We start from the raw sequence: 26,615 nt of genomic DNA on the forward strand, positions 1-26,615 counted from the left end.
AATCCTGGTAGTTTGTGGGGCTCAGAGGACCCACGAACGTAATCCTGGTAATTTTTGGGGCTCAGAGGACCCACGAACATAATCCGGGTAGTTTGTGGGGCTCAGAGGACCCATGGACGTAATCCGGGTAGTTTGTGGTGCTCTGAGGACCCATGGACGTAATCCAGGTAGTTTGTGGGGCTCAGAGGACCACGAACGTAATCCTGGTAGTTTGTGGGGCTCAGAGGACCCACGAACGTAATCCGGGTAGTTTGTGGGGCTCAGAGGACCCACGAACGTAATCCTGGTAGTTTGTGGTGCTCTGAGGACCCATGGACGTAATCCGGGTAGTTTGTGGGGCTCAGAGGACCACAAACGTAATCCTGGTAGTTTGTGGGGCTCAGAGGACCCACAAACGTAATCCTGGTAATTTTTGGGGCTCAGAGGACCCAAGAACGTAATCCTGGTAGTTTGTGGTGCTCTGAGGACCACGAACGTAATCCTGGTAGTTTGTGGTGCTCTGAGGACCCATGGACGTAATCCGGGTAGTTTGTGGGGCTCAGAGGACCCACAAACGTAATCCTGGTAATTTTTGGGGCTCAGAGGACCACGAACATAATCCGGGTAGTTTGTGGGGCTCAGAGGACCCACGAACATAATCCGGGTAGTTTGTGGGGCTCAGAGGACCCACGAACGTAATCCGGGTAGTTCGTGGGGCTCAGAGGACCCAAGAACGTAATCCGGGTAGTTTTGGGGGTCTCTGAGCGGCAACCGTCTTCTTACAACGGGTTCACTCCCACAAGTCTCCAATGGCCGAGTGCGCAGCGGTTAGCTGCTAAGCTAACTTGGCTGATACCACTACGGCAGAGCACGGAGTTACACACAGTTTCACCACCTAATAAGGCAGTGAAGCGACGACTGACTCCACACTAACACTTGTACAAGTTCTCACATACAAGCGCTTTGTGGGGCGTTCCCCCTTTCTGCAGTTCCTAGAGTGGCCGCTGGGGGCGTTCACCCTTTCTGCAGTTCCTAGAGTGGCCGCTGGGGGCGTTCACCCTTTCTGCAGTTCCTAGAGTGGCCGCTGGGGGCGTTCAGCCTTTCTGCAGTTCCACAAGTGGCCGCTGGGGGCGTTCACCCTTTCTGCAGTTCCTCAAGTGGCCGCTGGGGGCGTTCACCCTTTCTGCAGTTCCTCAAGTGGCCGCTGGGGGCGTTAACCCTTTCTGCAGTTCCTCAAGTCAAATCAAATCAAATCAAATTTATTTATATAGCGCTTTTTACAACTGATGTTGTCACAAAGCAGCTTTACAAAAATGGGAATCACAGCACAGAGAATCAGACAAAACACTGAACATAATATACAGAATATACAGAACCCCCGTGAGCGCTGAGGCAAGGAAAAACTCCCTCAGAGCTGGAGGAGGAAGAAACCTCGGGAGGACCAAGTGGCCGCTGGGGGCGTTCACCCTTTCTGCAGTTCCTAGAGTGGCCGCTGGGGGTGTTCACCTTTTCTGCAGTTCCTAGAGTGGCCGCTGGGGGTGTTCACCCTTTCTGCAGTTCCTAGAGTGGCCGCTGGGGGCGTTCACCCTTTCTGCAGTTCCTAGAGTGGCCGCTGGGGGCGTTCACCCTTTCTGCAGTTCCTAGAGTGGCCGCTGGGGGCGTTCACCCTTTCTGCAGTTCCTAGAGTGGCCGCTGGGGGCGTTCACACTTTCTGCAGTTCCTAGAGTGGCAGCTGGGGGCGTTCACCCTTTCTGCAGTTCCTAGAGTGGCCGCTGGGGGCGTTCACCCTTTCTGCAGTTCCTCAAGTTGCCGCTGGGGGCGTTCACCCTTTCTGCAGTTCCTCAAGTGGCCGCTGGGGGCGTTCACCCTTTCTGCAGTTCCTAGAGTGGCCGCTGGGGGCGTTCACCCTTTCTGCAGTTCCTAGAGTGGCCGCTGGGGGCGTTCACCCTTTCTGCAGTTCCTAGAGTGGCCGCTGGGGGCGTTCACCCTTTCTGCAGTTCCTAGAGTGGCCGCTGGGGGCGTTCACCCTTTCTGCAGTTCCTAGAGTGGCCGCTGGGGGCGTTCACCCTTTCTGCAGTTCCTAGAGTGGCCGCTGGGGGCGTTCACCCGCACAGGCAGAAAAGACAGGAGACGGTTTTAGTTCTGACATTTCACTAAAACCAACACACACACACACTGAAACACACACACACACACACACAAATATAAATACAAACACACACACACACACACACACTTACACACACTCTCTCTCTGTTAAATATCTGTGTGTGTTTTTCTGTAAAGCTACTTTGAGGAAAAACTAGCTGTAAAAACCGCTAAACAAATAAATGTTGTGTGTAAACGTGTAATTGTGTGTGTGTGTGTAACTGTGTGTGAGTGTAACTGTGTGTGTGTGTAACTGTGTGTGTGTGTGTGTGTGTAACTGTGTGTGTGTGTGTGTGTGTGTGTAACTGTGTGTGTGTGTAACTGTGTGTGTGTGTAACTGTGTGTGTGTGTGTGTGTGTGTGTAATTGTGTGTGTGTAATTGTGTGTGTGTAACTGTGTGTGTGTGTGTGTGTGTGTAACTGTGTGTGTGTGTAACTGTGTGTGTGTGTGTGTGTGTAACTGTGTGTGTGTGTGTGTGTGTGTGTAACTGTGTGTGTGTGTAACTGTGTGTGTGTGTGTGTGTGTGTGTAATTGTGTGTGTGTAATTGTGTGTGTGTAACTGTGTGTGTGTGTGTGTGTGTGTGTGTAACTGTGTGTGTGTGTGTGTGTGTGTAACTGTGTGTGTGTGTGTGTGTGTGTCTGTGTGTGTAACTGTGTGTGTGTAACTGTGTGTGTGTGTGTGTGTAACTGTGTGTAACTGTGTGTGTGTGTGTGTGTGTGTAACTGTGTGTGTGTGTGTGAGTCTGTGTGTGTAACTGTGTCTGTGTGTGTAACTGTGTGTGTGTGTGTGTGTGTGTGTACAGATGCTGTTGGTCTCACTCTGGATCCAAACACAGTGAACAGGCGTCTCTCTCTGTCTGAGGGGAACAGAAAGGTGGAGCGGGTGGATGAAGATCAGCCGTATCCAGATCATCCAGACAGATTTGATCGCTGGCCGCAGGTTCTGAGTGTGGAGAGTCTGACTGGACGCTGTTACTGGGAGGTTCAGTGGAGCGGAGATGGAGCTGAAATATCAGTGTCATACAGAGGAATCAGGAGGAAAGGAGGCGGTGACTGTGAGTTTGGACGGAATAATCAGTCCTGGAGTCTGAACTGCTCTGAGAACAGTTACACTGTCTGGCACAATGATCAGAGAACTGACCTGCCTGCCCCCCCCTCCAACAGAGTGGGAGTGTATCTGGACTGGGGGTCCGGCGCTCTGTCCTTCTACACCATCTCCCCTGACACACACACACTGACCCACCTACACACACTCACCACCACATTCACTGAGCCGCTCTACACTGGACTCTATATTTATCCTCATTCCTCAGTGAGTCTGTGTGAGACAGAATAACCTCCACAGAGAGAGAGACAGAGAGAGAGAGAGACAGAGAGAGAGAGAGAGACAGAGAGACAGAGAGAGAGAGAGAGACAGAGAGAGAGAGAGACAGAGAGAGAGAGAGAGACAGAGAGAGAGAGAGACACAGAGAGAGAGAGAGAGACAGAGAGAGAGAGAGAGAGAGAGAGAGAGAGACAGTGAGAGAGAGAACAGAGAGAGAGAGAGAACAGAGACAGAGAGAGAGACAGAGAGAGAGAGACAGTGAGAGAGAGACAGTGAGAGAGAGAACAGAGAGAGAGAGAGACAGTGAGAGAGAGAGAGAGAGAGAGACAGAGAGTGAGAGAGAGAGAGAACAGAGAGAGAGAGTGAGAGAGAGAGAGAGAGAGAGAGAGAGAGAGAGAGAGAGAGACAGAGAGAGAGAGAGAGAGAGAGAGAGAGAGACAGACAGAGAGAGAGAGAGAGAGAGAGAGAGACAGAGAGAGAGAGAGACAGTGGTCAGCATGCGGTCAGACGGCTTGTTTAGAGCTGTTTAAAACCTGCTTCATCTGCGTCTTTATTAAAGTCTGAATAAATGTGGATCAGAGCGGTGAACAGCAGGAATGGGTGGAAACGGCTGTTTCACAACACTTTATACAGAACTTTGATCAACAGGCTTCAAATGTCTTTAACAGATAAAATGGACTTAAACCCAGTTTCTGAGTCCTGTGTGTCTTTTTCACTGCTGACGCTAATAATCTCTCTCTGGAGTTTGACGTCGTCCGTGACCCATTAGAGGAACATAACCGCAGTGCTGGAGAACTGGAGGCCACAGGTTTGGTAGAGAACATTGGCCAGTTAAATCCTCCAAGTGCAGCCTTAAGTGAAGAAGCTCCTCTTGGCTCAGCGAACCAGAGAAACAGGAATGTAAAGCAGCTTTTCTCCGTTGTTGATCCAGTAGAGTTTATACTGGATGCAAAAGACAGGAAGACGTATTACTGCTCTGCAGTCCGCTCGCTCCCTCTGCTGGACACACAGCGCTACTGCACAGAGCCGGTCTTTCCAGGTTTGTTTACAGTCTCTTTATCGACGCTCTGATGTGTCTGTAAGTAAATAAAACGTCTAGTTCTGTGTTGTCATGGCGACCGCTGGTTCCTTTTCCACTCGACTGTCTTCATACAGAATCCAGGTCCGCTGGTCCAGCTCCGCATTTTATACCGACCACAGACCCTGGAAGGATGTTAATAGCTCAACTGTTCCAGCTCCATTAAAGACTCCAGAGAAGACGCGGCTCCGCTCGGCTCGGCTCGGCTCGGCTCCGCTCGGCGGCTTTTAGCGTTAACATTAACTAACTAGCTCGCGAGCGGAACTAGGGCCGCGTCCCAAACCACACACTCCTGCACTTCACACACTGCACTAATGAGTGCACTTCTAATGGTCGCGCGCTGTTTCTACACTATGTAGTGAGCTAGTGTTGCGGTTTGGGACGGAGCGGATCTTTAGCGCCATAAGCGGAGGATTGCTGACCCTCCAAATGGGACATAGATGGGTGGGATACTACACGGCCAGCAGCCCCTCTGACCGTCATATGAACATCTGTAATTAACGGCTCCTGTTACATCACTAAAGCAGCGCGCGCAGCTTCCTCTGCATTGGTTGCACACGTTCCTCATTGAGGTCCATGCAGAGTCCGTTTATGATGCTCTCTCTGCAGCATCAACATCATCCTCAGGGATTAAAACATAAAACAGACAGTGGGCAAAATGTTTTGTACCAGTGGACTTAAGACGGGCATCTCCATCAACACACGGTTAAACAGATAAAATCCCAAAACATGACTGGTCAGCAGTTGTGTAGATGGGTGTGTGTGTGTGTGTGTAAATTAGAGCCTTGGGACATCCGGGTCCCTCCGAGCGGGTTATTAGTTTAGTGTGGGCGGGGCTTCGATGATCAGAGCGCTCGGTGTTCTTCAGCTAGGTCTTCTCAGCTACCTGTGGGAGGAGCGGTGTAATCCGGTGTGATGCTGTTAGCTGCTTGTAACAGCTGGGGAATAGCTTGCGTGATGAGGATTAGCCTCGCGGCGACGCCTCAAGTAACTGTCCAGTTTATCTTTCGTTTTCTTTCTGTTTGATTCGGTTTTTCTTTTGTTTTTCTGTGTAATGAAATTATCGCGCGTGCACTTGAACTTGGAACCTCGCCTCCTCGTATCCACACCCACACCCATAGTGCCAACTCTGCCGTACGTAAATCCCGGTGGCTCTTCTTTTGGAGGTTGAACCGTTACTAACCCAACCCTAACCTATGGAAAATGAAATCTATATCAAAAACAAGTGTCTACAAAATGGAAACTTTACAGGAGACGGCAAAACTTTCTTTGCTTTCAATGAAAGTTAATGTAAAGACACTTTAATCGCCCCCAACACCCCCCCTCCCCCTCCCCCTCCCCCTCCCCGCAGCCCCTCCGAAGAACATGTTGGTTTGAGGGCGAGCTCCTCTGCCCCCTAACGTTGCTTTGGTGGGCTTCATACTGAACTGGAAGTAGAGCTGTACTGTAGCGCTGTCATTACCTGTTCATACTATGGTGGTTTAGGATGATGTAGTACATTGTTCTCTGTAGCACTGACTGGCTTTCTAAACACATGAGCACAATATAGTGGCTACAGAACAATTTGCTAAAAGGACAACTGTTAGCAACGGCTTCCAGGTAGCTTAGCAAGCTAGACAGTACCAAGGAAAGAACCCTATCAAGTTCATACTGCAGGTTAAAGGTTCTGTTTCTTTTTAACGTAAATATTGAAAAAGTCACTGAGGTGGTGATGTGAGCTGCAGAAGTGCTAAACAGCCCTCAACATAATGCAGTGCTAGTTCTGTTTCATTCTTTATTCATATCTCGCTGGCGCTTTTTGGCGGGACAGTAAACGACAGTGGGCTGATTCTTTTATTGGAGTGTTTAAGTGGCGCTGTCCACTACAACAGCATCCCTACCTTGTTTAATAGAGCTGCAATGTGGTGATGCTCATTAAATGTGTCTGTGAACTCTTTTGTGCTGGTTCAGCTGTTTATGGTCACTAGGCCTCTATTCTAGGGGCTATTCTGGTTTCTAGGCTTGTGGTTTTGTACTTTCCTGACTGAACTGTGTCTGACTAGCTTTTCAAAATCCTGAGATATTTCTACTCGCATGGCAATGTGTGGAAAAATGAATTTGAGCTGATATGAATGAATCTACAGTGTAATCTCCAGATGATTGTGCAGCAGGCGTTTTTCATGGTTTTGCAGCAGTTTTGACCCTCATGGTCATTTTAATTGTTAAATTATGCAAATGTAGACATTTTTAAAACTATTGAGATGTAATGAATTAAAATCTGAGTATTTATTAAGTAAAAATACTTGAAGTCCATCAAATGGGCAGATAAATAATTGTCCTTCATGGTTTGAATGAATGAATGACTGGTTCAGGTTTTAACAGTCAGATTATTTGTTTGATTGAGCTGCATGTTTCTGGTTGGATTATATTTTCTCACTGTTTGATTTCTTCGTGAATATTAGATGGTCTTGAATGTGATGGTAAGTCTCACACTCTTACTAAATCCACCACATTTTAAACTGATGCTTTTATTAGCATGTTCTTATTTTTCTGCTTAAATTTAGTTCTTATTCAATAAGTTTGAATCAAAGTTTAAGTTTAAAATCTACTCAATTATATTACGCGTCACTTTGATGCCGTAATTTTACAAGTAAGCGCTGTTCCCATTTTTTACAGTGTGCAGTCCACAGCTGACATGATGAAGACCACAACACTTCAATCAGATCAAACTTTAACAGGAATTACGCTCACCTGTTTAAAAACTCCCAGTCCTACTCAGCAAGATCAGCTGCCAGACTTTCCCGCCCAAATCCTCTCCGAACGCCTTTGTCTCGCCAGATTTGATCTTCAATCCCTTCATTAAATCACGTCAATGTTCCAGACACGGAACCCATGGGTTCTACTTGATGAGGTCTAATAGATTTGATCTCAGTTTGAAATAAATATGTTCTAAGCAATGAAATGACTTTTCAGCAAGAAACACATTGTTTATGTGAAAATCACAAGAAATGTTTTTGGAAAGTCGACAAATCATTTGGTCCATTTTTTTCAGTGCACGAAATTCTGAGATTAATCGCGAATCAATGTTTAAAATCGTTAGAAAAGCCTTATATGTATATATAATATAAATATGAGAGAGAGAGAATTAAAATCATCCTTTTGGTAGAAACTATGGGGACCATGTGGATTCCCGCAGGGGCCTCTGGGAACTGAGCAGCTCCTCCTCAATTTCAGGAATCATCTGTAAAGGAAAGTTGAGTGGACCTCGGTGATCTGAGCTCCACCTCCTCAGAGAAGACCAAACCGAAAGCAGCTCACCTGGACAGGTAGAGGAACAGCAGCAGGTCGGCGTCTGAGCCCGAGAGAGGATTTCACACATCAGCGCTGTGGATTCAACACGGTGAGATTATTAATCCGAGAAATGAGGAAGATCGGCTGGAGATCAAAGCAGGACCGGCTGCTTGTGTTTCCTCGCGGTTTAAACCCGTTTTAATCCGAACTCAGAACCGGACTAAACTCCTCCTCCGAGCTCCAAACTGTGTGGCGGTGAAAGGCGGAGCCGCGGTTCTTCCCGAGATGAAAGGCCTGAAAGGTTTGAGTTAAACAGGTTTAACTGTAGAGAAACGCTGTAAAGCTGGATTTACTGAAGGAGCAGCGACCAGCGCTGCTTTACCTTCAGCTCCACTCGCGCTTTCACTCACACAAACTCCAGGTCGATTGATTACTGCCCCGCTCGCGACACTGTGATCGGCTTTTTCTCGGGAAAACGCCGCAAGAAAATCCACCGGGTTCATATAAATATAGATATTTACGGGTTTTATGAAGAAACGAGCCGCAATAAAGAGAGAGAGACGGAAAATAATCAGTAAATAAATAAATAAATAAAAACTCCTCCGAGCTCCAAATGGCTGCCGGTGTTGTGCCGAATTCCGACTCCCGGCAGAATCCGACGCCCCATCTGACTAACCCCGCCCACCCGGTGGACTGAGCCCCGCCCCGGTTTAGACTCGGGACTCCAGTTCATGTTTACCGGTCATTGATTTGAGCCAATGTGGAGCTTCCTAACAGAGAAATGAGCTTCACTGCTCTGTCCGATGTGAATTTATGATGAAAGGATTTTTAGATTCTGTGATTAAATATTTATTTGTGTGTGATATAATACACAATTTATTCCGGAAGCACTGAGTGGTGACGTCAGGAGCTGGACATCACTTCTCAAACATGACATCATTTATTAGAAACGGTCAACTCTAAAAATTTAATACGATCCAAATAATGTGATCAGGATTCATATTATCAGAAAAACACTTGTTATTATTCATAATATCAATATTAGTATTAATATTAGTGATTAGTTGTAGAGCTGTTTTATATTACTGGTCAGGCTGTTACTTTATTGAGGTTTATTCCATTTTTGATCAAGTTTGCTGCAAAATCTTTCCTCTTTTTCCAGTTCTGGGTGTTATTACTGAGGATAAGACCCCTTATGAAGATGTGTATCAGTATATGAACAGGACAGCAGCTGCTCTGTTTGGTGGACGTGTGATAAAGCTGACAGGTTTAATGCTGACTGATAGAAAAGCCAAAGCAAGGTGAGTAATGAGTTTAACAGTACAGTACAGTGGGTTCTCTCTTCTTCAGGTTCTTCAGGTTCATTATGGGTGTGGGTCAGTCTGGAGTTCCTGTAGAAGCTCAGGGAGGCAGATGACTGAATGCTGCAGCATCAATATGGGGGCACCGTGTGTGTGAGAGGGTCTGCGGCTGTAAATGAACCACAGGTCAGGTTTATCACAGTAACGTCATCTGCTCGGCGTTTCTCTGCACTACAACGTGAAGCGGCGCTACAAGCAGGTTAACAGAAAGGCTGAGCTCTGATCACAGCAGCTACAGAACAACTCACTACAGCTGTGATCTAAACCACGTCTGTGAGAGTGAAGCTACCTCAGGAACACGGCTGACGAGCGTCGTCCAGGCCTTAACGACAGTTAGTAAATGATACTGAGCTCGTTCACACGCCCAGCAGGGCAGGACACACTGAACTGACTGTACTGCTGGTAGTTATTAATGAGGTTTAAGGGGTTTGACCTCATTAATAGCCTTTTAAACACGGTTTAAACTGGGCAGCCTTATTGTCGGCCTGTTGTGAAGTGAAATTGTCTTTCAGATCATATCATATGATAATACATGAGCTGACAGGGTAAACACATCTGTTCTGATTTCAGGCTGACACAAACACCCTGCTCAGAAGATCCACGATGGAACCTCCTACATTCAGCAATGAGAGAGAACCCAGCTGTGTGTCTCTGAAGAGTGACCGGTCAATGGGGCAGCCTCCTGAATTCAGAGGAGGAGAAAGAGAACCCAGCTGTGTGTCTCTGAAGAGTGACCGGTCCATGGGGCAGCCTCCTGAATTCAGAGGAGGAGAAAGAGAACCCAGCTGTGTGTCTCTGAAGAGTGACCATTCCATAGATCAGCCTCCTGAATTCAGAGGAGGAGAAAGTGGACCAAGTCGTCTGAGTACGTTACACCCTCCTTGTCTCCACAGTGAACCTGTGTCCTCTGACCAAAAGTGAGTAATGAGCGTCTTTCAGTGCTACACTGATGAGTAATGATGTCAGAGTGTATAACATTTCCTGTTGTGGGTCTTCGCACCAGACCCAACAGAAAATCTGTGAAAGGAGCTGAAGATCAAGATTCACCAGTGGGTCTCCTGGTATCTTTAAGGTTTGTAGAAAGGGCAAAATCCCACCTGAACTCTGTGAGAGAGTTTCTCTCTACAGGTAACGTTCTGAAGCTGCCATGGCAACAAAGGCTTCTCCACCAGGAGTTAAGTACGTTTCAGTGGTCTGTACTTTATTTCTGTCTTTAGTGCAGAACGTTTTAATAATTGGACTGTTGTGGTTTCTGTAGCTGTGTAGTTTTATTGAGATAATACCAATGTCTGGGTACCTCAAAAACCGGACTGAACCGGATACAGTAGGAGCCTGCTTTATAAAATACGCTGTACTCCCTCTGACCAGCGGGTGTCGCTGTGCACCCGTAGAAACATTTGTTTAGTTGTATTTTCTTTTAGAACTAATTTTGGCGAATTCTACTAAAATAAGTTTACTTAAAATAAAGTGTTACACAGCCACACACAATACTGAATATAATGACATGTAACACAACACTAAACACTTTACAGAGCAGCACATTTCCACATTCCTCCTTAGAACAGACTCTATAATGTATGTTCTCACAGTGTAATCAGTCGTTTGGATTAGAACCAGTGGCTCTGTTTGACTTTAGACATCTAACAGTGGACAATGGCCAGTTATCTTGCCTTATACCATCTACCATCATCTGTTATTATTCTCATGGTTTCAGAAGCGAACTGATCTGCACAATAAAGCTTGTGTAGAAATATTAGACCTTGGGAAGGAATGACAAACAAGTCACCTCCTAAAGTATGATTTTGTGCTCACAGGATGGCCTGAGCCCAGACCATGTTGTGGTTACAACATCCTCAATCATGCCTGCAAAAGTTATGGTCAGAATGCTGATGAAAACTACAGGTTCCTTCATTCTTTAATCCCTTGTTGTTATAAAAAGTCCTTTATCGTGCAGCTTGTTGCAGCCGTCTTCTCTTCCAGAACAGAGGGAGCACGCACTGATGTGTCCAAACAGCTTGCAGGGCACAGTCAGGGAACCTAGATAGGCTTTGATGTCACCAATCAGGAACCCGTCTCATGTCCTGTTCCTTTGTCCCTGTCTCAGGTCTGCTCTGGTATGTTCTTAAACAAAACACAGACTCAGTGGCAGCCATTGCAGCCATTGTCATGGATACCTTCTTTCCCTACCTAACCTGGGTCCTGACCTCTGGTGGGAGTAGGGCAGCGCTAGCCGCAAAGGGGAATTAGGAAAATCTTCACTCTGAGGGTCACCGCCAATACTGATTCCTCAGTGTTTAGTTTCAGTTTGTTTTGATGGTGGCAATATTTGTCCTGCTCTGTGATTTCGTTACATCTCTGACTTTGGAGCTTCTGTATTTTAGACCAAAAGACAAAAAGAACACAGAATATGATCTGATATTTTGGAGAGTAAATAATCCAGGCTACCCAGAATTACCTGAACACATTCATGGTCAGTTGACCTTCAACCACTGGACCAGAGTCATTAAACTCAGCTGTAACCAGGCTACACCACGCAAAATGTGCAGCTTGGTAATTAATCTAAATCTTAAATTCACCATGATGGAGATCAGCATTTGCATCTTTCCTCTTTTTTAGCTACGTCACATTCAAAGCTGTTGTAAAATACTAGATACTGAATTCAATATTAATGAGCTCAGAAATCCTCATCAAGTAAATTACCTTCGTCTTCAGCGAATAATCCAGACAGATCAAACTTTTAGATTATTAGTTATTAATAAACTGAGTGACCAAACATGTTTGAGGCCATTAAAGCAAAGATCATTTGCATCAGCGTCTTACCTGAACATCTGAGTGGTTTAAGTGGTGTGTTGGTCACCCTTTATTTGGATGGTCCTCTATAGATGCTCTACAGACACCTAAATCACTAACAAACCTTCTGGTGATGTACAGTTGATCAATAACAGGCTGGTTATGGTTAAGATTAGAAGTCGGTGTAGGTTTAGCCTTGAGCTTTAGGTTTAGGTTTAGGAAAAGATTTAATAAAATCTTTTATACTGAACTTGAAGTTCAGTTTCATTTAATAGATATTTAGCTGAATAGAACTGAAAGACATGCTGACCATCTACAGTGGACCATCCAAATAAAGTGTTTCTGATATGTTTTTGGGCCGATGTTCTGAAGGAAGAAGGCAACAGCGCCACAGATCATGTAAACAGTAAACATGCGGTTAATCCTCAGTCCTGAATGACAGAATGTGTTATTGTGACGTTTCTGCTCTTAACATGATGTTAAATCTGGCTCATGGTTGTATTTTGTAAGACATAATAAAAGCCTTAATAAATAAATCTGTAGGCAAACCTACAGAAGGAGCTCCTATATTAAGTTCATGGAAAACACATTTGTGATAAGCAGCTTAATCTGTTGTATTGTTAACAGTTTATTATGATTATTTATGTTGATGTTTGTGTTTCTGTGTTTGATCCTCTCAGGCTGAACTCCACAGAAACAGCACTGCAGATAAACTCTCTGGTGGAGGAAACTGAAGACCTTCATCTGGATTCTTATCAACCAGTGAACGATGTCCTGAGCAGAGTCTTAAAGACACACAAAACCAGCATGAAGAACAAGTACGAGAGCTTATTTGAGGGAATCAGAACAGAAGAGAATAAAACCCTCCTGAACAGGATTTACACACAGCTCTACATCATAGAGGGAGAGAGAGAAGGAGTGAATGAGGAACATGAGGTTCTACAGGTGGATAAAACAACCAGGAAACACCTACAAGACATTCCAATCAACTGCTTAGACATCTTTAAAGAAGAAACAGAAAAGGGAAACATTAGAGCTACAACAGCTAAACATGTCAGACGAAAAGAAAGAAAAGAGGATGAAGAACCAAAACAGCGAAAGATCAAAGCAGTTCTGACCAAAGGATTTGCTGGAATTGGAAAAACTGTCTCAGTGCAGAAGTTCATTCTGGACTGGGCTGAAGGAAAAGCCAATCAGGATGTAGATGTCATGATTATGCTTCCTTTCCGGGAGCTGAACCTGATTAAACATGATCAATACAGTCTTCATGGACTTCTGTGTGGTTTCCATCCTGAGCTCAAAGATCTGGACCCAGAGATTTACCATCAGATCAAAGCTGTGTTTATATTTGATGGTCTGGATGAAAGCAGAATTCCACTGGACTTTAGACAGTGTCAGAAAGTATCTGACATCACCATGACATCATCAGTGGCTGTGTTGATGACAAAGCTCATCAAAGGAGAGCTGCTACCCTCTGCTCTGATATGGATCACCTCCAGACCAGCAGCAGCAAATCAGATCCCTCCTAAATACATCAGCCGTGTGACCGAGATTCAGGGATTCAGTGACCCACAGAAGGAGGAGTACTTCAGGAAGAGGATCAGTGATGAAGACCAAGCCAAGAGAATCATCTCCCACATTAAGACAGCGAGGAGCCTCCACATCATGTGCCACATTCCAGTCTTCTGCTGGCTCTCAGCCACTGTTCTTCAGAGAATCATGAAGCAGCGTCATACAGAAATCCCTAAAACTCTGACTGAAATGTACTCGCACTTCCTGCTCATTCAGACAAATGTGAAGAACGAGAAGTATGAGGAGAAAAAGAGCAGAAACCCAAAGAACCTGCTGGAGTCCAACAGAATCATGATTCTGAAACTGGCTGAACTGGCTTTCAAACAGCTGATAAAGGGCAATGTGATGTTCTATGAAGAGGATCTGAGAGAGAACGGCATTGATGTCACTGACGCCTCAGTGTATTCTGGGATTTTCACTGAGATCTTTAGGGAGGAATGTGTGCTTTTCCAGAGGAAGGTCTACAGCTTTGTTCATCTGAGCTTTCAGGAGTTCCTGGCTGCTGTCTTTGTGTTTCACTGCTACGAGTGCAAAATCATGGAGCCACTGCAGTGTTTAAAACCAAGTAATAGAAGACCAGCAGCTTTTTCCTTACAACACAGAGAGTGGTCTGATAATGATCCACTGTATGATCTGCTGGAAGGAGCCGTGGATAAAGCCTTAGAGAGTCAGAATGGACACCTGGATCTTTTCCTCCGTTTCCTGCTGGGCATCTTGCTGGAGTCCAATCAGAGACTCCTACAGGGTCTACTGACACACATACAGAGACCACCAGAGAGAATTAAACAGCACATCAAGGACATAATAACAGATACAGATAGACGACATCACATCTCAGCTGAGAGATCCATTAATCTGTTCTTCTGTCTGTCTGAAATGAATGACCAGACTCTCTTCAGACAGATTGAGGAGTATCTAAAATCAGAGAAACATTCAGGTGAAGATCTTTCTCCTGCACAGTGTTCAGCACTAGCCTACATGATCCTGAACTCTGAGGAGGTTCTGGATGAGCTGAACCTGAAGAAATACAGGACGTCTGTGGAGGGCTATAGGAGACTGATCCCAGCTGTGACCTCCTGCAGAAAAGCCCAGTAAGTGTTGCATCTGCATAAATATAATGTCTGTTACATTTAGATTAATATAGCTGTTGATATTTGAATGTTGATGGTTTGTTATGATAACATGTCCAATAAAAGGATAAAAATCTTTTTAGTTATTTGATGTTCAGGTTTTGGAGTCTTTCAGCAGGTACATTTATCTTCCACTTTACCAGAAACCTCCTTTGTAGCTTAACCTTGTTGGAGTCACTTGCAGACTGTAGCCCAGGGGTGCACAAGACCAGTCCTGGAGGGTCAGTGTCCAGCAGAGTTTGGTGGTTTACCTGCTCAAACACTTCAGATTAAATGGTTTAGTAGGTGTGTTTAACTGTTTCTTAAGGGTAATGTGACACTATTACATAAGATTGCATGATTTCAATGAAAAATGCTTTTCATAAAATCAACAAATGATATCACATCGTGATTTTAAGCCAGTGCACCAGCGTGAGTGGTGTCAAGTTTAAGTTTATCTGTCATTTGCACAGCATGTCAGGACATTTATGTATTGAAATGCTTGTGGTGAGGCTCAGACAATCACTCCACAGAAAGTAAATAGGTTATATATATATATATATATATATATATATATATATATATATATATATATATATATTACTTGTTTCCTGAATAAAGAAATATATTGAACATACACAAAATCTAGAGAAAACACACACAAAGTGAAATATACTCAAATTATAGACACAATATAGACAAGACATAGAGATAATATACATATAAAGTGACTTGAGTAATTCTGCTATAGTTCATTAAAGTGGCTTTTAGTGTTAAGGTGTTATTGTCCATAGCAGAGATGATGTAATAATAATGCTGACAGAGTGACTGAGTGAAGTGGTAGTTGGGGACGGACCCACAGCTTCACAGCTTGTTCAGATGCCTGACAGCCTGTGGGTAGAACCTGTTCATTATCCAAGTTGTTCCAGCCTGGATGCTGCAGAATCTCCTGCCTAATGGCAGGATGGTGAACAGGCCGTGTGCTGGGTGGCTTCTGTCTGACCGGATCTCTCTGACCTTCCTGAGGCAGCAGGACTGGTAGACGTCCTGTAGGGCTGGTAGTTTCTTGCCTATGATGGTTTCTGCCGTCCTCACCACCCCTTTAAGGGCCTTGGAGTCACAGGCAGTGCAGCTGCTGTACCAGACAGTGAGGCAGCCCATGAGGAAGCTCTCTATGGTGCACCTGGAGAAGTTGGTGAGGATCTGAGGAGGCAGACCAAACTTCCTGAGCCTACGCAGGAAGAAGAAACGCTGACAGGCAGATCTCACAATACTGTTGGTGTAGCAGGTCCAGGTGAGGTCATCTGTGATTTGTACACTGAGGAACGTCACACTGCTGACTCTCCATTTCGGCTGCATTGATGAACAGGGGAGTGACCACCCCTCTGCAGCTGTGGTCCACGATCATGTCCTTTGTTCTGCTGATGTTGAGACAGAGGTTGTTGTAATGGCTCCACTCTGACAGAGCGCTGACCTCATCTCTGTAGGCTGCTTCATCTCCATCAGTGGTGAGGCCTAGGATGGTGGTGTCATCAGCAAACTTGAAGATGATGGTAGACTTGTGTTTGGCTGCACAGTCATGTGTATACAGGGAGTACAGGAGGAGGCTGAGCACACATCCCTGGGGAGCCCCTGTTCTCAGAGTCAGTGTGGAGGAGAAGCTGTTCCCAACTTTCACCACCTGGGGTCTGCGCGTCAGGAAGTCCAGTATCCAGCTGCAGAGAGGAGAGTTCAAACCCAGGACTGTGAGCTTAGGAATGAGTTAGGCAGGGATGACTGTTTTGAATGTTGAGCTGTAATCTATGAGCAGCATTCTCACATATGTGTTCTTTCTGTCCAGGTGTGTGAGAGCAGTGTGTATCATTAGTGACAAGGCATCGTCTGTGGATCTGGTGAGGGTCCATGGTGGCTAGAAGTGTTGAGCAGATGTGAGCATTGACCAGCCGCTCAAAGCACTTCATAACTGTAGATGTCAGTGCAACACGGCGGTAGTCATTCAGGCACTTGACAGACGATTTCTTGGGGACTGGAGCAATTGTGGTTTCCTTAAAGCACTTGGTAATCACAGACATTATTAAGGAGAGGTTAAAGACGTCAGGCAGCTGGTTGTCAAATGCTTTAACTACCCAGCTGTGGATGCCGTCAGGACCGGGTGCCTTGCGTGGGTTAACTGCCCTGAAGGATCTCACCACCTCAGACACGGTAATGGCTAGAGCACAGCTCTCCTCATCTACTGGGAGTTTCTCAGCAGGTGAGGTGTTACCTTTGCGTTTGAGGAGCGATGTCCTGAGCGATGACCGGATGTTCAAAAGAGTTGCTCGATCAAACTGAATGATCCCGAAAGCAGTTTGAGCAAAGACACAAAGAAACGGTGCATTAAAACACAAAGAACTGTAGTTTCTCGGGAGCTCTGACCAGCGCGGCCAGTCTACAGAAAGTATACATGAGCCCTGAGCTGACCAAGCAGCTTGTTGACCACAGTTTATGTGCATTCACTTATTGAGCTTGTAAACATGTTTAGTTTGAAATATCTGAGATTAAAGAGCTATCAAATGTTTGCAGATTATTTAAAGCCAAAATAGGTGGATATTATTATTTTTCCTCGTCAGTCTGTTCAATAATCTTACCAGCTCCTGAACAGGAGCGCACAAGTAGTAACAGCAGAGGTGGTAAAGTAAGGTCTGGGGTTTTATGGTTCTCACTGGCCTCCTTGGTGGATGTGGGAGAGATCACAGAGTCTGAAAGCTGGTAAATGATTATAACAATATTAATGTATAAAAGTGGCTTCATCATTACTTTAGAGCGTTTATGCATCTCAGTAAACAGCACAGAGAAACTAAATGCTAAAGGCTGGACCTGCGTGTTATTAAACCCAGTGTGGGGACCTGAAGAATAAATAGCTCTGTTAGCTTAGTGCTAATATAACACTGCAGACACCATGAGGACCACAAATCAGTGTTATTTTAGTTGAGGATAAACAGTGTTTACTTATGAAACTCATGAGCAGTTTAAATTGTAATAATAGTAATTTAACCTGTTTGACTCCTGAATCACAAACACAATTTGGTTTGATCTCATTTCTAAGAAAGAGGGGACACCTGATTTTAACCAGCGGGTGACAGGTTGGGGCTGTTCTGCTTATGCGGGTTGTGGGTCTGGTTGTTTGGGCTAAGCAGGCAGCTTCTTGCTGAGCTTCTGCAAGCGCAAGGCTGGGCAATCAAACACAGTACGGAGCTTCACATCACCACCAAGACACACGTCCTCAGCAGGACAGTTAGCTGGTTCAGAAGGGACACCGGTTTCACTCACGCCGCGTCACTCAGGCAGATTACTCCAAGGCTCTGGGTTCTGCGGTCAGTCCTGCTACACTTTCCCCGAGCTTTTACGGCTGGAGTTTGGACATGAAAACCTTCTGCTGGCCAAAACAAAAACAGTGAGGTTTCTAGATCCTCAAGAAGGTGTTGAGCAGATTTACATTTAACTCTAAACAAGCAAAACAAACTCTTAAACACACAGAAACTTTATGAAGCTCCAAAAGTTAAAGTCAAACTATTCGACTGTGGGCTGGTTCTTTTCTTTGGTACAGTAGAGTTAACTTTTCAACAACTTCACTCTGTTCTAGACTTGACTGACTTAAACCCAGGGAGTCTCTGTAGGACTGGGTCCAAGCTTCGCCTCCTGGGTGGAGATTGGGTACAGAGCTAACGCATCACATTCCTGGCTATCAAACGTGCTGATTAGTGGAATCAGACTCGAGATATTTCTACTCATATCTTACCAGAGAGAGTTTAGTGTCATTGAATTTTCAGTATTTGAGTTAAATCAGCCTGAATCAGAATAATATGATAAACGAATGCAGTTTCAAAGCTGTACTAGTCTGCTAAATACTCGAGACTAAGGCAGTCCTGCTTCATACAGTAGTGATAAACTATTAATAAGATTTCTAACCAGGGAACATAATTCAAGGCTCTATATGACTGACATTCAGACATTTCTTTTTTATATATATACTTTATTTATAAGGAATCACAGAAAAACACAACCCATGCTAATAATGACAATACGCAATCAGAAATAGTAACTAGCACCAAAGCATCTAGAACAAAAAAGGGAAAGAAAAGAAGAAGGAAAAGAAAAGAAATAAAAACAAATTAAAAATAAATTAAAAAAATAAAACAAAATACAGGCTGTCGAGTTCAAGCATTACAAAGAATAAATGACAATAGATAAAACTGGAATATATCCAGTATCAGACTGGGACTGGTATCAGACTAGGACTCTTCCAGAATATTCAAAACCACTCCCCAAACACTCTGGAAGCGTTTCTATGATTTAGCGTCATTGCAAAGTAACCGATCCATTTGTATAATGAATAACATCTCATTTAACCACCTCTTAAAACATGGTGCCACTGGGGATTTCCAAGATAAAAGTATGACTTTTTTAGCTGCACCCATACCTGCCAGTAGAGGTTGCTGTTTTGCAAAGGAAAAAGAAACAGAACTGTCAAAATTACCAAAGATAGCAAGTTTGTAATCTGGGACAATGTCCACCTTGAATGCTTCAGAGAACCAATGAAGGATATAAACCCAATAGTCGTGCAACACAGGGCAGGACCAGATTAAGGGAGACAAGGAACCTTCAGAGGTTTGACACCGATCACACAAAGGAGAGACAGAGGAATAGATTTTGTTCAATCTGGTTTTAGAAAAGTAAAACCTGTGTAATACTTTAAACTGTATGAGTCTGTACCTGGAGTTCACTGAGCAACGATGAATACTGGACAAACTTTCCTCCCACATATCATCAGAAATTGCAGCACCCAACTCATTGGCCCACCCTACCTTTAGGGGGGTAGTATTGTCTGATGATGATAATGCAGCAATAAATTTGGACACCAATTGTCTAGCGTCAGGCGGAGAAAGTAGCAAGTTGTATAAAACAGGTTCTTTTGGTTTAATTGAAAAAGAGGCTATATTTTTTTGAACATAGTGTCTGACCTGCAAATATGGAAAGAAGTGAGAAGAAGGAAGACTATATTTAATTGTAAGCTGAGTAAAGCAAAGCTATTGTCAAAATAAAAATCTTTGATGCACTGTAAACCTTTCTCTCTCCATGTAAGAAACACATTATCTAACTGGCCTGAAACAAAAAAATGGTTATGTGCTATAGGAGTATAGCTGGAGACTGGAGGCAGAGAAAGAAACCTCTTAATTTGATTCAGAATCCTTAAGGAGTTTTTAATTATGAAATTATTACCGATTACTCTATTGAGAGTTTTTCGTCATAGAAAACAGTAAAACTGGTAAAGAGGTGTTTGGTAAGGACTGTGCCTCTATACTTAACCACAGTGGAGCCCCATCAGGTAGTGAGTGATCTATGATTCCCTTCTGCCAATAGGTAAGAACCCTAGCATTGGCTGCCCAGTAGTACTGCTTAAACACAGGCAGGCCTAGGCCCCCGAGTGCTGTCGGCCTTTTCAAAGGTCTTTTTGAAATATGAGGGGGTTTATAGGCCCAGACAAATGAGCAAATAATTGAGTCTAATTGCCTAAAAAAGGATGAAGGGAGGAAAATGAGTATGTTCTGAAAGAGATATAAGAATCGTGGTAAAGTCACCATTTTGATAGCATTAATACGTCCAATCATTGATAAAGGAAGTAGCTTCCAGCATTCAATATTCACTTTTAATTTGTCGACCATATGTAGAAAATTTAGTTTGAAGCGATGTTTGGGATTTCTTGAGACCTTAAGGCCTAGATATGTAAAATGATCATCAATTATTTTAAATGGCAATGATCTCAAGAAACTAGGACTAAGGTTATTAGTAATGCACATGAATTCACTCTTGCTCCTATTAAGTGAATAACCTGAAAGTCTACTAAAGGCATCTATATAATTTAATAAGTTGGGAACAGACAGCTCTGGGTCAGATATAAACATCAGCAAGTCGTCTGCATATAAATTCACAAGACTTTCAGTGTCCACATTTAATGCCATGAATCTGTGGATGATTCCTGATCCCTATTGCCAGTGGTTCGAGAGATAAATCAAAAAGAAGAGGGGACAAAGGGTCCCCTTGCCGTACCCCATGATGTAGTTCAAATAAACTAGAGCGCTCCCCATTAGTAGATATAGTTGGTCTATATATAGATATAGTATAGTTCACCAAATCCAAATCTTTTGAGCACCTCAAACATATAGGGCCATTCTAACTGATCGAAAGCCCTCTGAGCATCCAATGATAATTGCAGCCTCTTTATCTTTAATTTTGTCAGAGTATAAAATGTTGAGGAGGAGACGTGTATTCGCAAATGAGAATCTACCTGGTATGAACCCAGTCTGATCTGTGTGAATTATCTTGGAGATATGCTTTCCAAGTCTAATCGACATAACCTTAGTTAGAGCTTTTTGATCGAAGAGTGCTATTGGTCTATAAGAAGCAGGGTCTGAGTCTTCTTTTCCTTTTTTCAACAATAAGATAATATTTGCTTCGTACAGGGATCTGGGCAACTTTTTATTCCTAACCGAATCATTTATCATCCTCAACTTATAGGGACAAGTTGTTTACTAAAAGCCTTGTAAAATTCAGATGCAAATCCATCCGGACCGGGACTTTTGCCTGATGGGAAAGCCTGAATAGCTTCCAGAAGTTCAGTTTCTAATATTGGAGCATCCAATTCCATTTTGCAGAACTCAGGTAACTGTGGTATTACAAGCTCATCGAAAAAAAAGGTTAAATTCTTCCTCATTTACCTCCAAAGAAGAAGAATACAGATTAGAGTAAAACTGCCTGAAACAGCTGTTTATTTGCTTTGGATCTGTAAATAAGTCACCAGACTTTGCTTTGATTCTATGAAGAGTTTGTTTGGATTGTATTCCTTTTAATTGTCTGGCCAATAATCTCTCAGGTTTATCTCCCAGTTCAAAAATATTTATGTTTCATTTTAAGTAAAGAAGTTTCCACACGTTTACTAACAATTGAATTATATTCATATTTTAGTTTTAAAATTTTATTGTAGTCTGACTGTGCAAGAGATGATCTATATGCATGTTCGATTAATGTAAGTTCCCTTTGTATTTCTAAAAGTCTGTCGTTGTTCGTTTTCTTTTTTTGTGCTTCGTATGAGAACATAACCTCTCATGACTACCTTAAGGGACTCCCAGAGAGTACAATCTGAAACCTCACCGTTGTTATTAATTTCTAAGAATTCCTTTAGTTTTGACTTAATTGATGATGATGATGATGATGATATTTATTAAATAAAGGATCTTTTAAGTAAAAGAGGGTTGAAACACCAGCTATATTTTTCTTTAGCTATATTACATTTGAGTTGGAGAGTAATTGGACAATGATCTGAAATCAAAATATTATGACACTTGGTGTCTTCCACATTAGAAATAAGTTATGAATTCACCAAAAAATAATCAATCCTGGTATATGACTTGTGTATATGAGAATAAAAAGAAAATTCTTTCTGACTTGGATGCTGCAATCTCCACATGTCTACCAGGTTCCTAGAGTTCAGTAGATTTTTTAACACATTAACTGACAATAGCACAGGTGGTGGCCTTTGAGAAAGTCTGTCCATATAAGGATCCAGAAAGCAATTAAAATCACCACCCATTACAATGTTCGTAAAATTATCCTCTGGAACAGCATCAAACAATTTACAAAAAATTTGGCCCATAAACATTAACCAAAGTCAAAGGAAAAGAGTTAATGTGACCCGAGACTATAACATATCTACCCTGAGGATCAGAAACCATAGCTTCTAGATGAAATGGGATATTTTTACAGAAGAGAGTAGCAACACCTCTAGCTTTGGAAGTGAGTGTTGCTTGATAGACCTGGGACACCCAATTAACTCTGAGTCTACTTTGTTGTGTCTTAGCAATATGGGTTTCCTGGAGGAAGATGATATCAGCCTTAAGGGATTTCAGATGTGAGAAAACCCTACCTCTTTTAATTGGGTGACCCAGCCCACTCACATTCCAAGAGGCAATAGTGACCCCAGCCCAGCATTGTTCAATACAGACATCCAAGTCTAAAGGATAAAAAAGGAAAAAATGGGGTGACAGCCTGAAAAAAAACAAACAAACAAACAAACAGAACAAAACAAAAAACCTAAGAATGAAAGGGGAAAAATAACATAACCTAACATCAACACCCAGTAAAACATCCCACCCCAACTCAGTAAGCTCCTGCAGAGGAGCAGCACTGTATTAACCCTTGAAGACAGGAACACTAAGTGCACAGAGACCTAAGCAAATCTCTGATGAAGCTACAGCTAAGTTACACTACCTCCTCAGCTCCTCCGCGTCTTATTTAAGTATGTAAAGAAAAGAAAATGGCACCATCTGTAATGAACCCCGAAAAGCGCTATTAAACGGCGTTACTGCTGAAACCAGCCGGTGACTATAGTATTACAGTCCTTGTTCAGACTTGTTTAAGGTCAGATTCCACAAATCTAGCTGCTTCAGCGGGGGAGGTGAAGCTCTTGAGCTGACCGTTATGCTGGACACAGAGTTTTGCGGGAAAACAGAGCGTGTGGGTCACCTGTAGTGCTCGAAGCGCTTGCATGACATCCCTGAAGCTCCTCCGCTGGCTCAGCACCTCCGCCGTGTACTCCGGAAAGATGTATACTTTGTGACCGTTGTAGTCGAGGTTACGCCCGGCTCTAAGTCGAAAAATCCGCTCCTTCTCGGGAATAAAAATGAACACGAGCGATGATCTTGCGGGGTTTTGCTCCTTCTGGGGGTTTGGGCTGGAGCACACGATGGGCCCGGTCAACGATGAGTGGCTCCGCGAAGTGCGTAGCTCCAAGCAACTTGGGGAGTAGACCGGCGACAAACTCCCTGGCTTTCCCTTTTCCTCTCCTTCTGGCACTCCGACTATTTTGATGTTGTTATGGCGTGACCGACCCTCCAAGTCGTCAAGTTTTAACCTGAGGAGTTAGTTCTTCCTCTGGGTCTCCGTCAATCCCGTTTCAAGTGAGCTGATGCGAGCCTTGTGTTCTTGAATTTGCTCCTCAGCGACGTTCATCTTCTCCGTTACTGTCTGTAGCGTGGTTTGCAAAGTCTGGAAGGACAGTTCAAATTTATCAAACCTCTCATTTATTGTCTTCAAGATCTTATTAGACACTTTTTCCCAGACCAGAGGCAGGTCCTCTTCGGTTGTTGCTTGGCTAGCTTCGCGGCTAATGGAGTCCTCCATGCCTGTAGCCGACTGCAGAGATTCTTTCGGTTGTTTCAAAGCTTTTGGTGGCATTTTAATTCCGAAAAGCAAAAAAGTAAATCAGTAGAGGTTCATTTTAACATGAGCTAAACAAATACTGATAATTTATTGACAGATGGCGCAAAATAAGAATTTTAAAGGTTTGGCGCAGAGGAGCTCCCTCAAACACGTCTACTCCATACGCTGCTCACTAGCGCCCCCCACATTCAGACATTTCTAACACTGATTAAATACAGAGTTACTATGGACCAATCAGGCATAACATCATGACCACCTCCACGTTTCTGCACTCATTGACCATTTTATCAGCTCCACTTACTATATAGGGTCACTTTGTAGTTCTGCAGTTAAAGTGTTTTCACATGTAGTTCGTTTTAAAAGAACCAAATCGAGTTCTGTTAAAGTGAACCTGCAAAGGAACCGACTGTGAATGGCCTCAGTTCATTTTGTGTTCACACTGTAAGTGAACTATGAAGAGGATCTCAGACCACTTCTTGTTCAGACCACAACTCCATTAGAACTCGGACCCCTTTCACAGCAGTCACGGTGCACAGCACCCACCAAGTGGGCGGCGTTCTCTGATAAATCTGACCTTTTAGGTGACGAGAAGAACCACCAGACCCACCTGCTGCTCTCCTATTGGCCACGCTGAAATGATTGGCCGAAGCGCATCATGTAAAATAGGAGAAATGGCCCTGCGGGGTCTGCAGTGGTGGGCTCTGTTTTCAGCAGTGCTCCTCACTGAGCTTCACTTGGAGAAACTGGTGAAGTTTCATTCATTCACCGTTCAGAGTGAAAGCAGCTGAAAACTGCGTTGTGTACCAGTTTGAGCCTTTAACTCGGTAAAATCACGCCAGCTCTCGCATCTTATCGTGTTAATTAGTCAGCGCTGCTGTGTGTCTCAGAAAACAGACAGACGTTATCCTCAGTAGAACCTTCTAAATTACCCTTGATGGTCTGTTTGACCTGCTGAAGTGCTGAAGACTGGCTGTGTGGACGGTGACCCTCGAGGTCTTCATCATAAAGCAAAGCTAAATAGGACTGGGGCTGTTTTGTTTTCACAATGCACAAATTAATCGAACCACAAAACTACTGTTTAGAGGGGTCCAGGAGGTGGTCCAGCAGCACTGCTGTGGCTGATCCTCTCGCATCAGCACAACACACACTAACGCACCACCACCACGTCAGTGTTACTGCACTGCTTATAATGATCCACCACCCAAATAGTACCTGCTCTGTGAGGGTCCATGGGGGTCCTGACCACTGAAGAACAGGGTAACAGAGTATCAGAGAAACAGATGGACTACAGTCTGTAACTGTAGAACTACAGAGTGCAGCTATACAGTAAGTGGAGCTGATAAACTGGACAGTGAGCGTAGAAACAAGGAGGTGGTCAGAACGTTCTGACCGGTGTATTTAACATTTTTCAAAATCACAACATAGAGAAAAAGAAGAAGACAGACTTCCCTTAATAAAGGCTGTGTGGGACTTTGACTAGACATTATTACCCTTTGATGTTTTTGTGAGGTCACACACAAGAACAAATAAATTAACAGGAAAGCTTCAGTGACGAGAATGATTGGCTTTTCACTGCCCTGTGTTGTGGTAGATCAGGCAGAGAGAGGAGGTCTGGGAAAGCACACAGCTGTGTCCTTTGAGAGGTTATTTAATGTCTTCTGTCCAGAAGGAACTAGAGTTAAACCCCTTTTAGTAAAAAACATCTTCATTAAACTTTACTCACCAATTCACGTCACTGAGCGAGAAATGAGAGGTGTCCAGTGTGATGGGTCAGTCCTTAGTGATTTTCTGAGTGTCTACACTGTAAAAAATGAGAAGTCTGCTTAACTTAAAGCTGATTTCATGGCTTTTCTCGAGTTCACTCAACTTGATGAGCTCAGACTTCTGAGGTGAGGCTAAAATACTCTTAGCTACTGTTTCTAGGTCTGCATCTCAGTTAGATGAACAAACTCAAAGTTGTGTTTTTATTCAGTTTTCCCACCAGATGGTGCTCCTTCTATCACACAGCACCATCTGGCATATTCTCCTTTTAGGCTTCATATATGGACAGCTGTGGTATTACTGGGATTCAAACTCAAAACCTCCTGATGTTGGGATGGATTACTAGAATGTTGCTCCACACGAGCGCCTGCCATGTTTAAAGCCAGAACAGTCAATATTTTCTCCAGTGTATTAAACATTTGTAGACACAAAATCTAAATTACTTCACACGTTCCCGAGTGGTGCAGTGGACTAAGCCAACACCCCAACAGGAGGTTGTGAGTTTGAGCCCCAGCAGTGCCATAGCCAACCATAAGTCAGTATGCCAGAGGTAACAATGTTGATGGAGAGAGTCCTGGCTAACGGAGAATTTGGGTGTAAAAAAACTAAATCATTTTATTTTCCTCACTGAGACACAGAACTAAAACTTGAAGAGAACTTTTGACTCAGCTAAGAAGTTTGAGTTGTGTGAACTCTTGTGTCTTCAAGTTGAGTCGACTCAAGAAAAGCCATGTAGTTTCTAAATCATTTTGAGCTGAGCTGATGGCTCATTTTTAACAGTTTATGGGTCAGTTTCACACAAAATGTAGATGGACACACACATTCACCAGGTGGACATCGTGAGAGGCAGATGCTGTGTGTCTCAGCTTGTCATCATAGCCTCATGACTCCGGATGTGAGTCGTGAACGATCTTACAATAAGACGGAATCGAAAGGGCGACTTTAAAAACTCAGGAACTGTTTGAACC

General features: G+C 43.8%; 2 protein-coding genes across 2 annotated transcripts in view; both read left to right on the top strand.

Annotated features, from left to right (window-relative positions):
* Positions 1–3,552, top strand: part of LOC108414857 (NACHT, LRR and PYD domains-containing protein 12-like) — a 40,841-nt gene extending 37,289 nt beyond the window's left edge. Inside the window, exon 8 of the mRNA XM_037532079.1 lies at positions 2,931–3,552. Coding sequence (XP_037387976.1) covers positions 2,931–3,463 — 533 coding nt within the window. The 3' untranslated portion in view covers positions 3,464–3,552. The remainder of the gene's footprint in view (positions 1–2,930) is intronic.
* The window catches only part of LOC108416826 (NACHT, LRR and PYD domains-containing protein 12-like), a 578,836-nt gene that overhangs the window by 446,369 nt on the left and 105,852 nt on the right, over positions 1–26,615 (top strand).

This window comes from Pygocentrus nattereri, chromosome 2 (genome assembly GCF_015220715.1).
Source record: "Pygocentrus nattereri isolate fPygNat1 chromosome 2, fPygNat1.pri, whole genome shotgun sequence".
Lineage (NCBI taxonomy): Eukaryota > Metazoa > Chordata > Actinopteri > Characiformes > Serrasalmidae > Pygocentrus > Pygocentrus nattereri.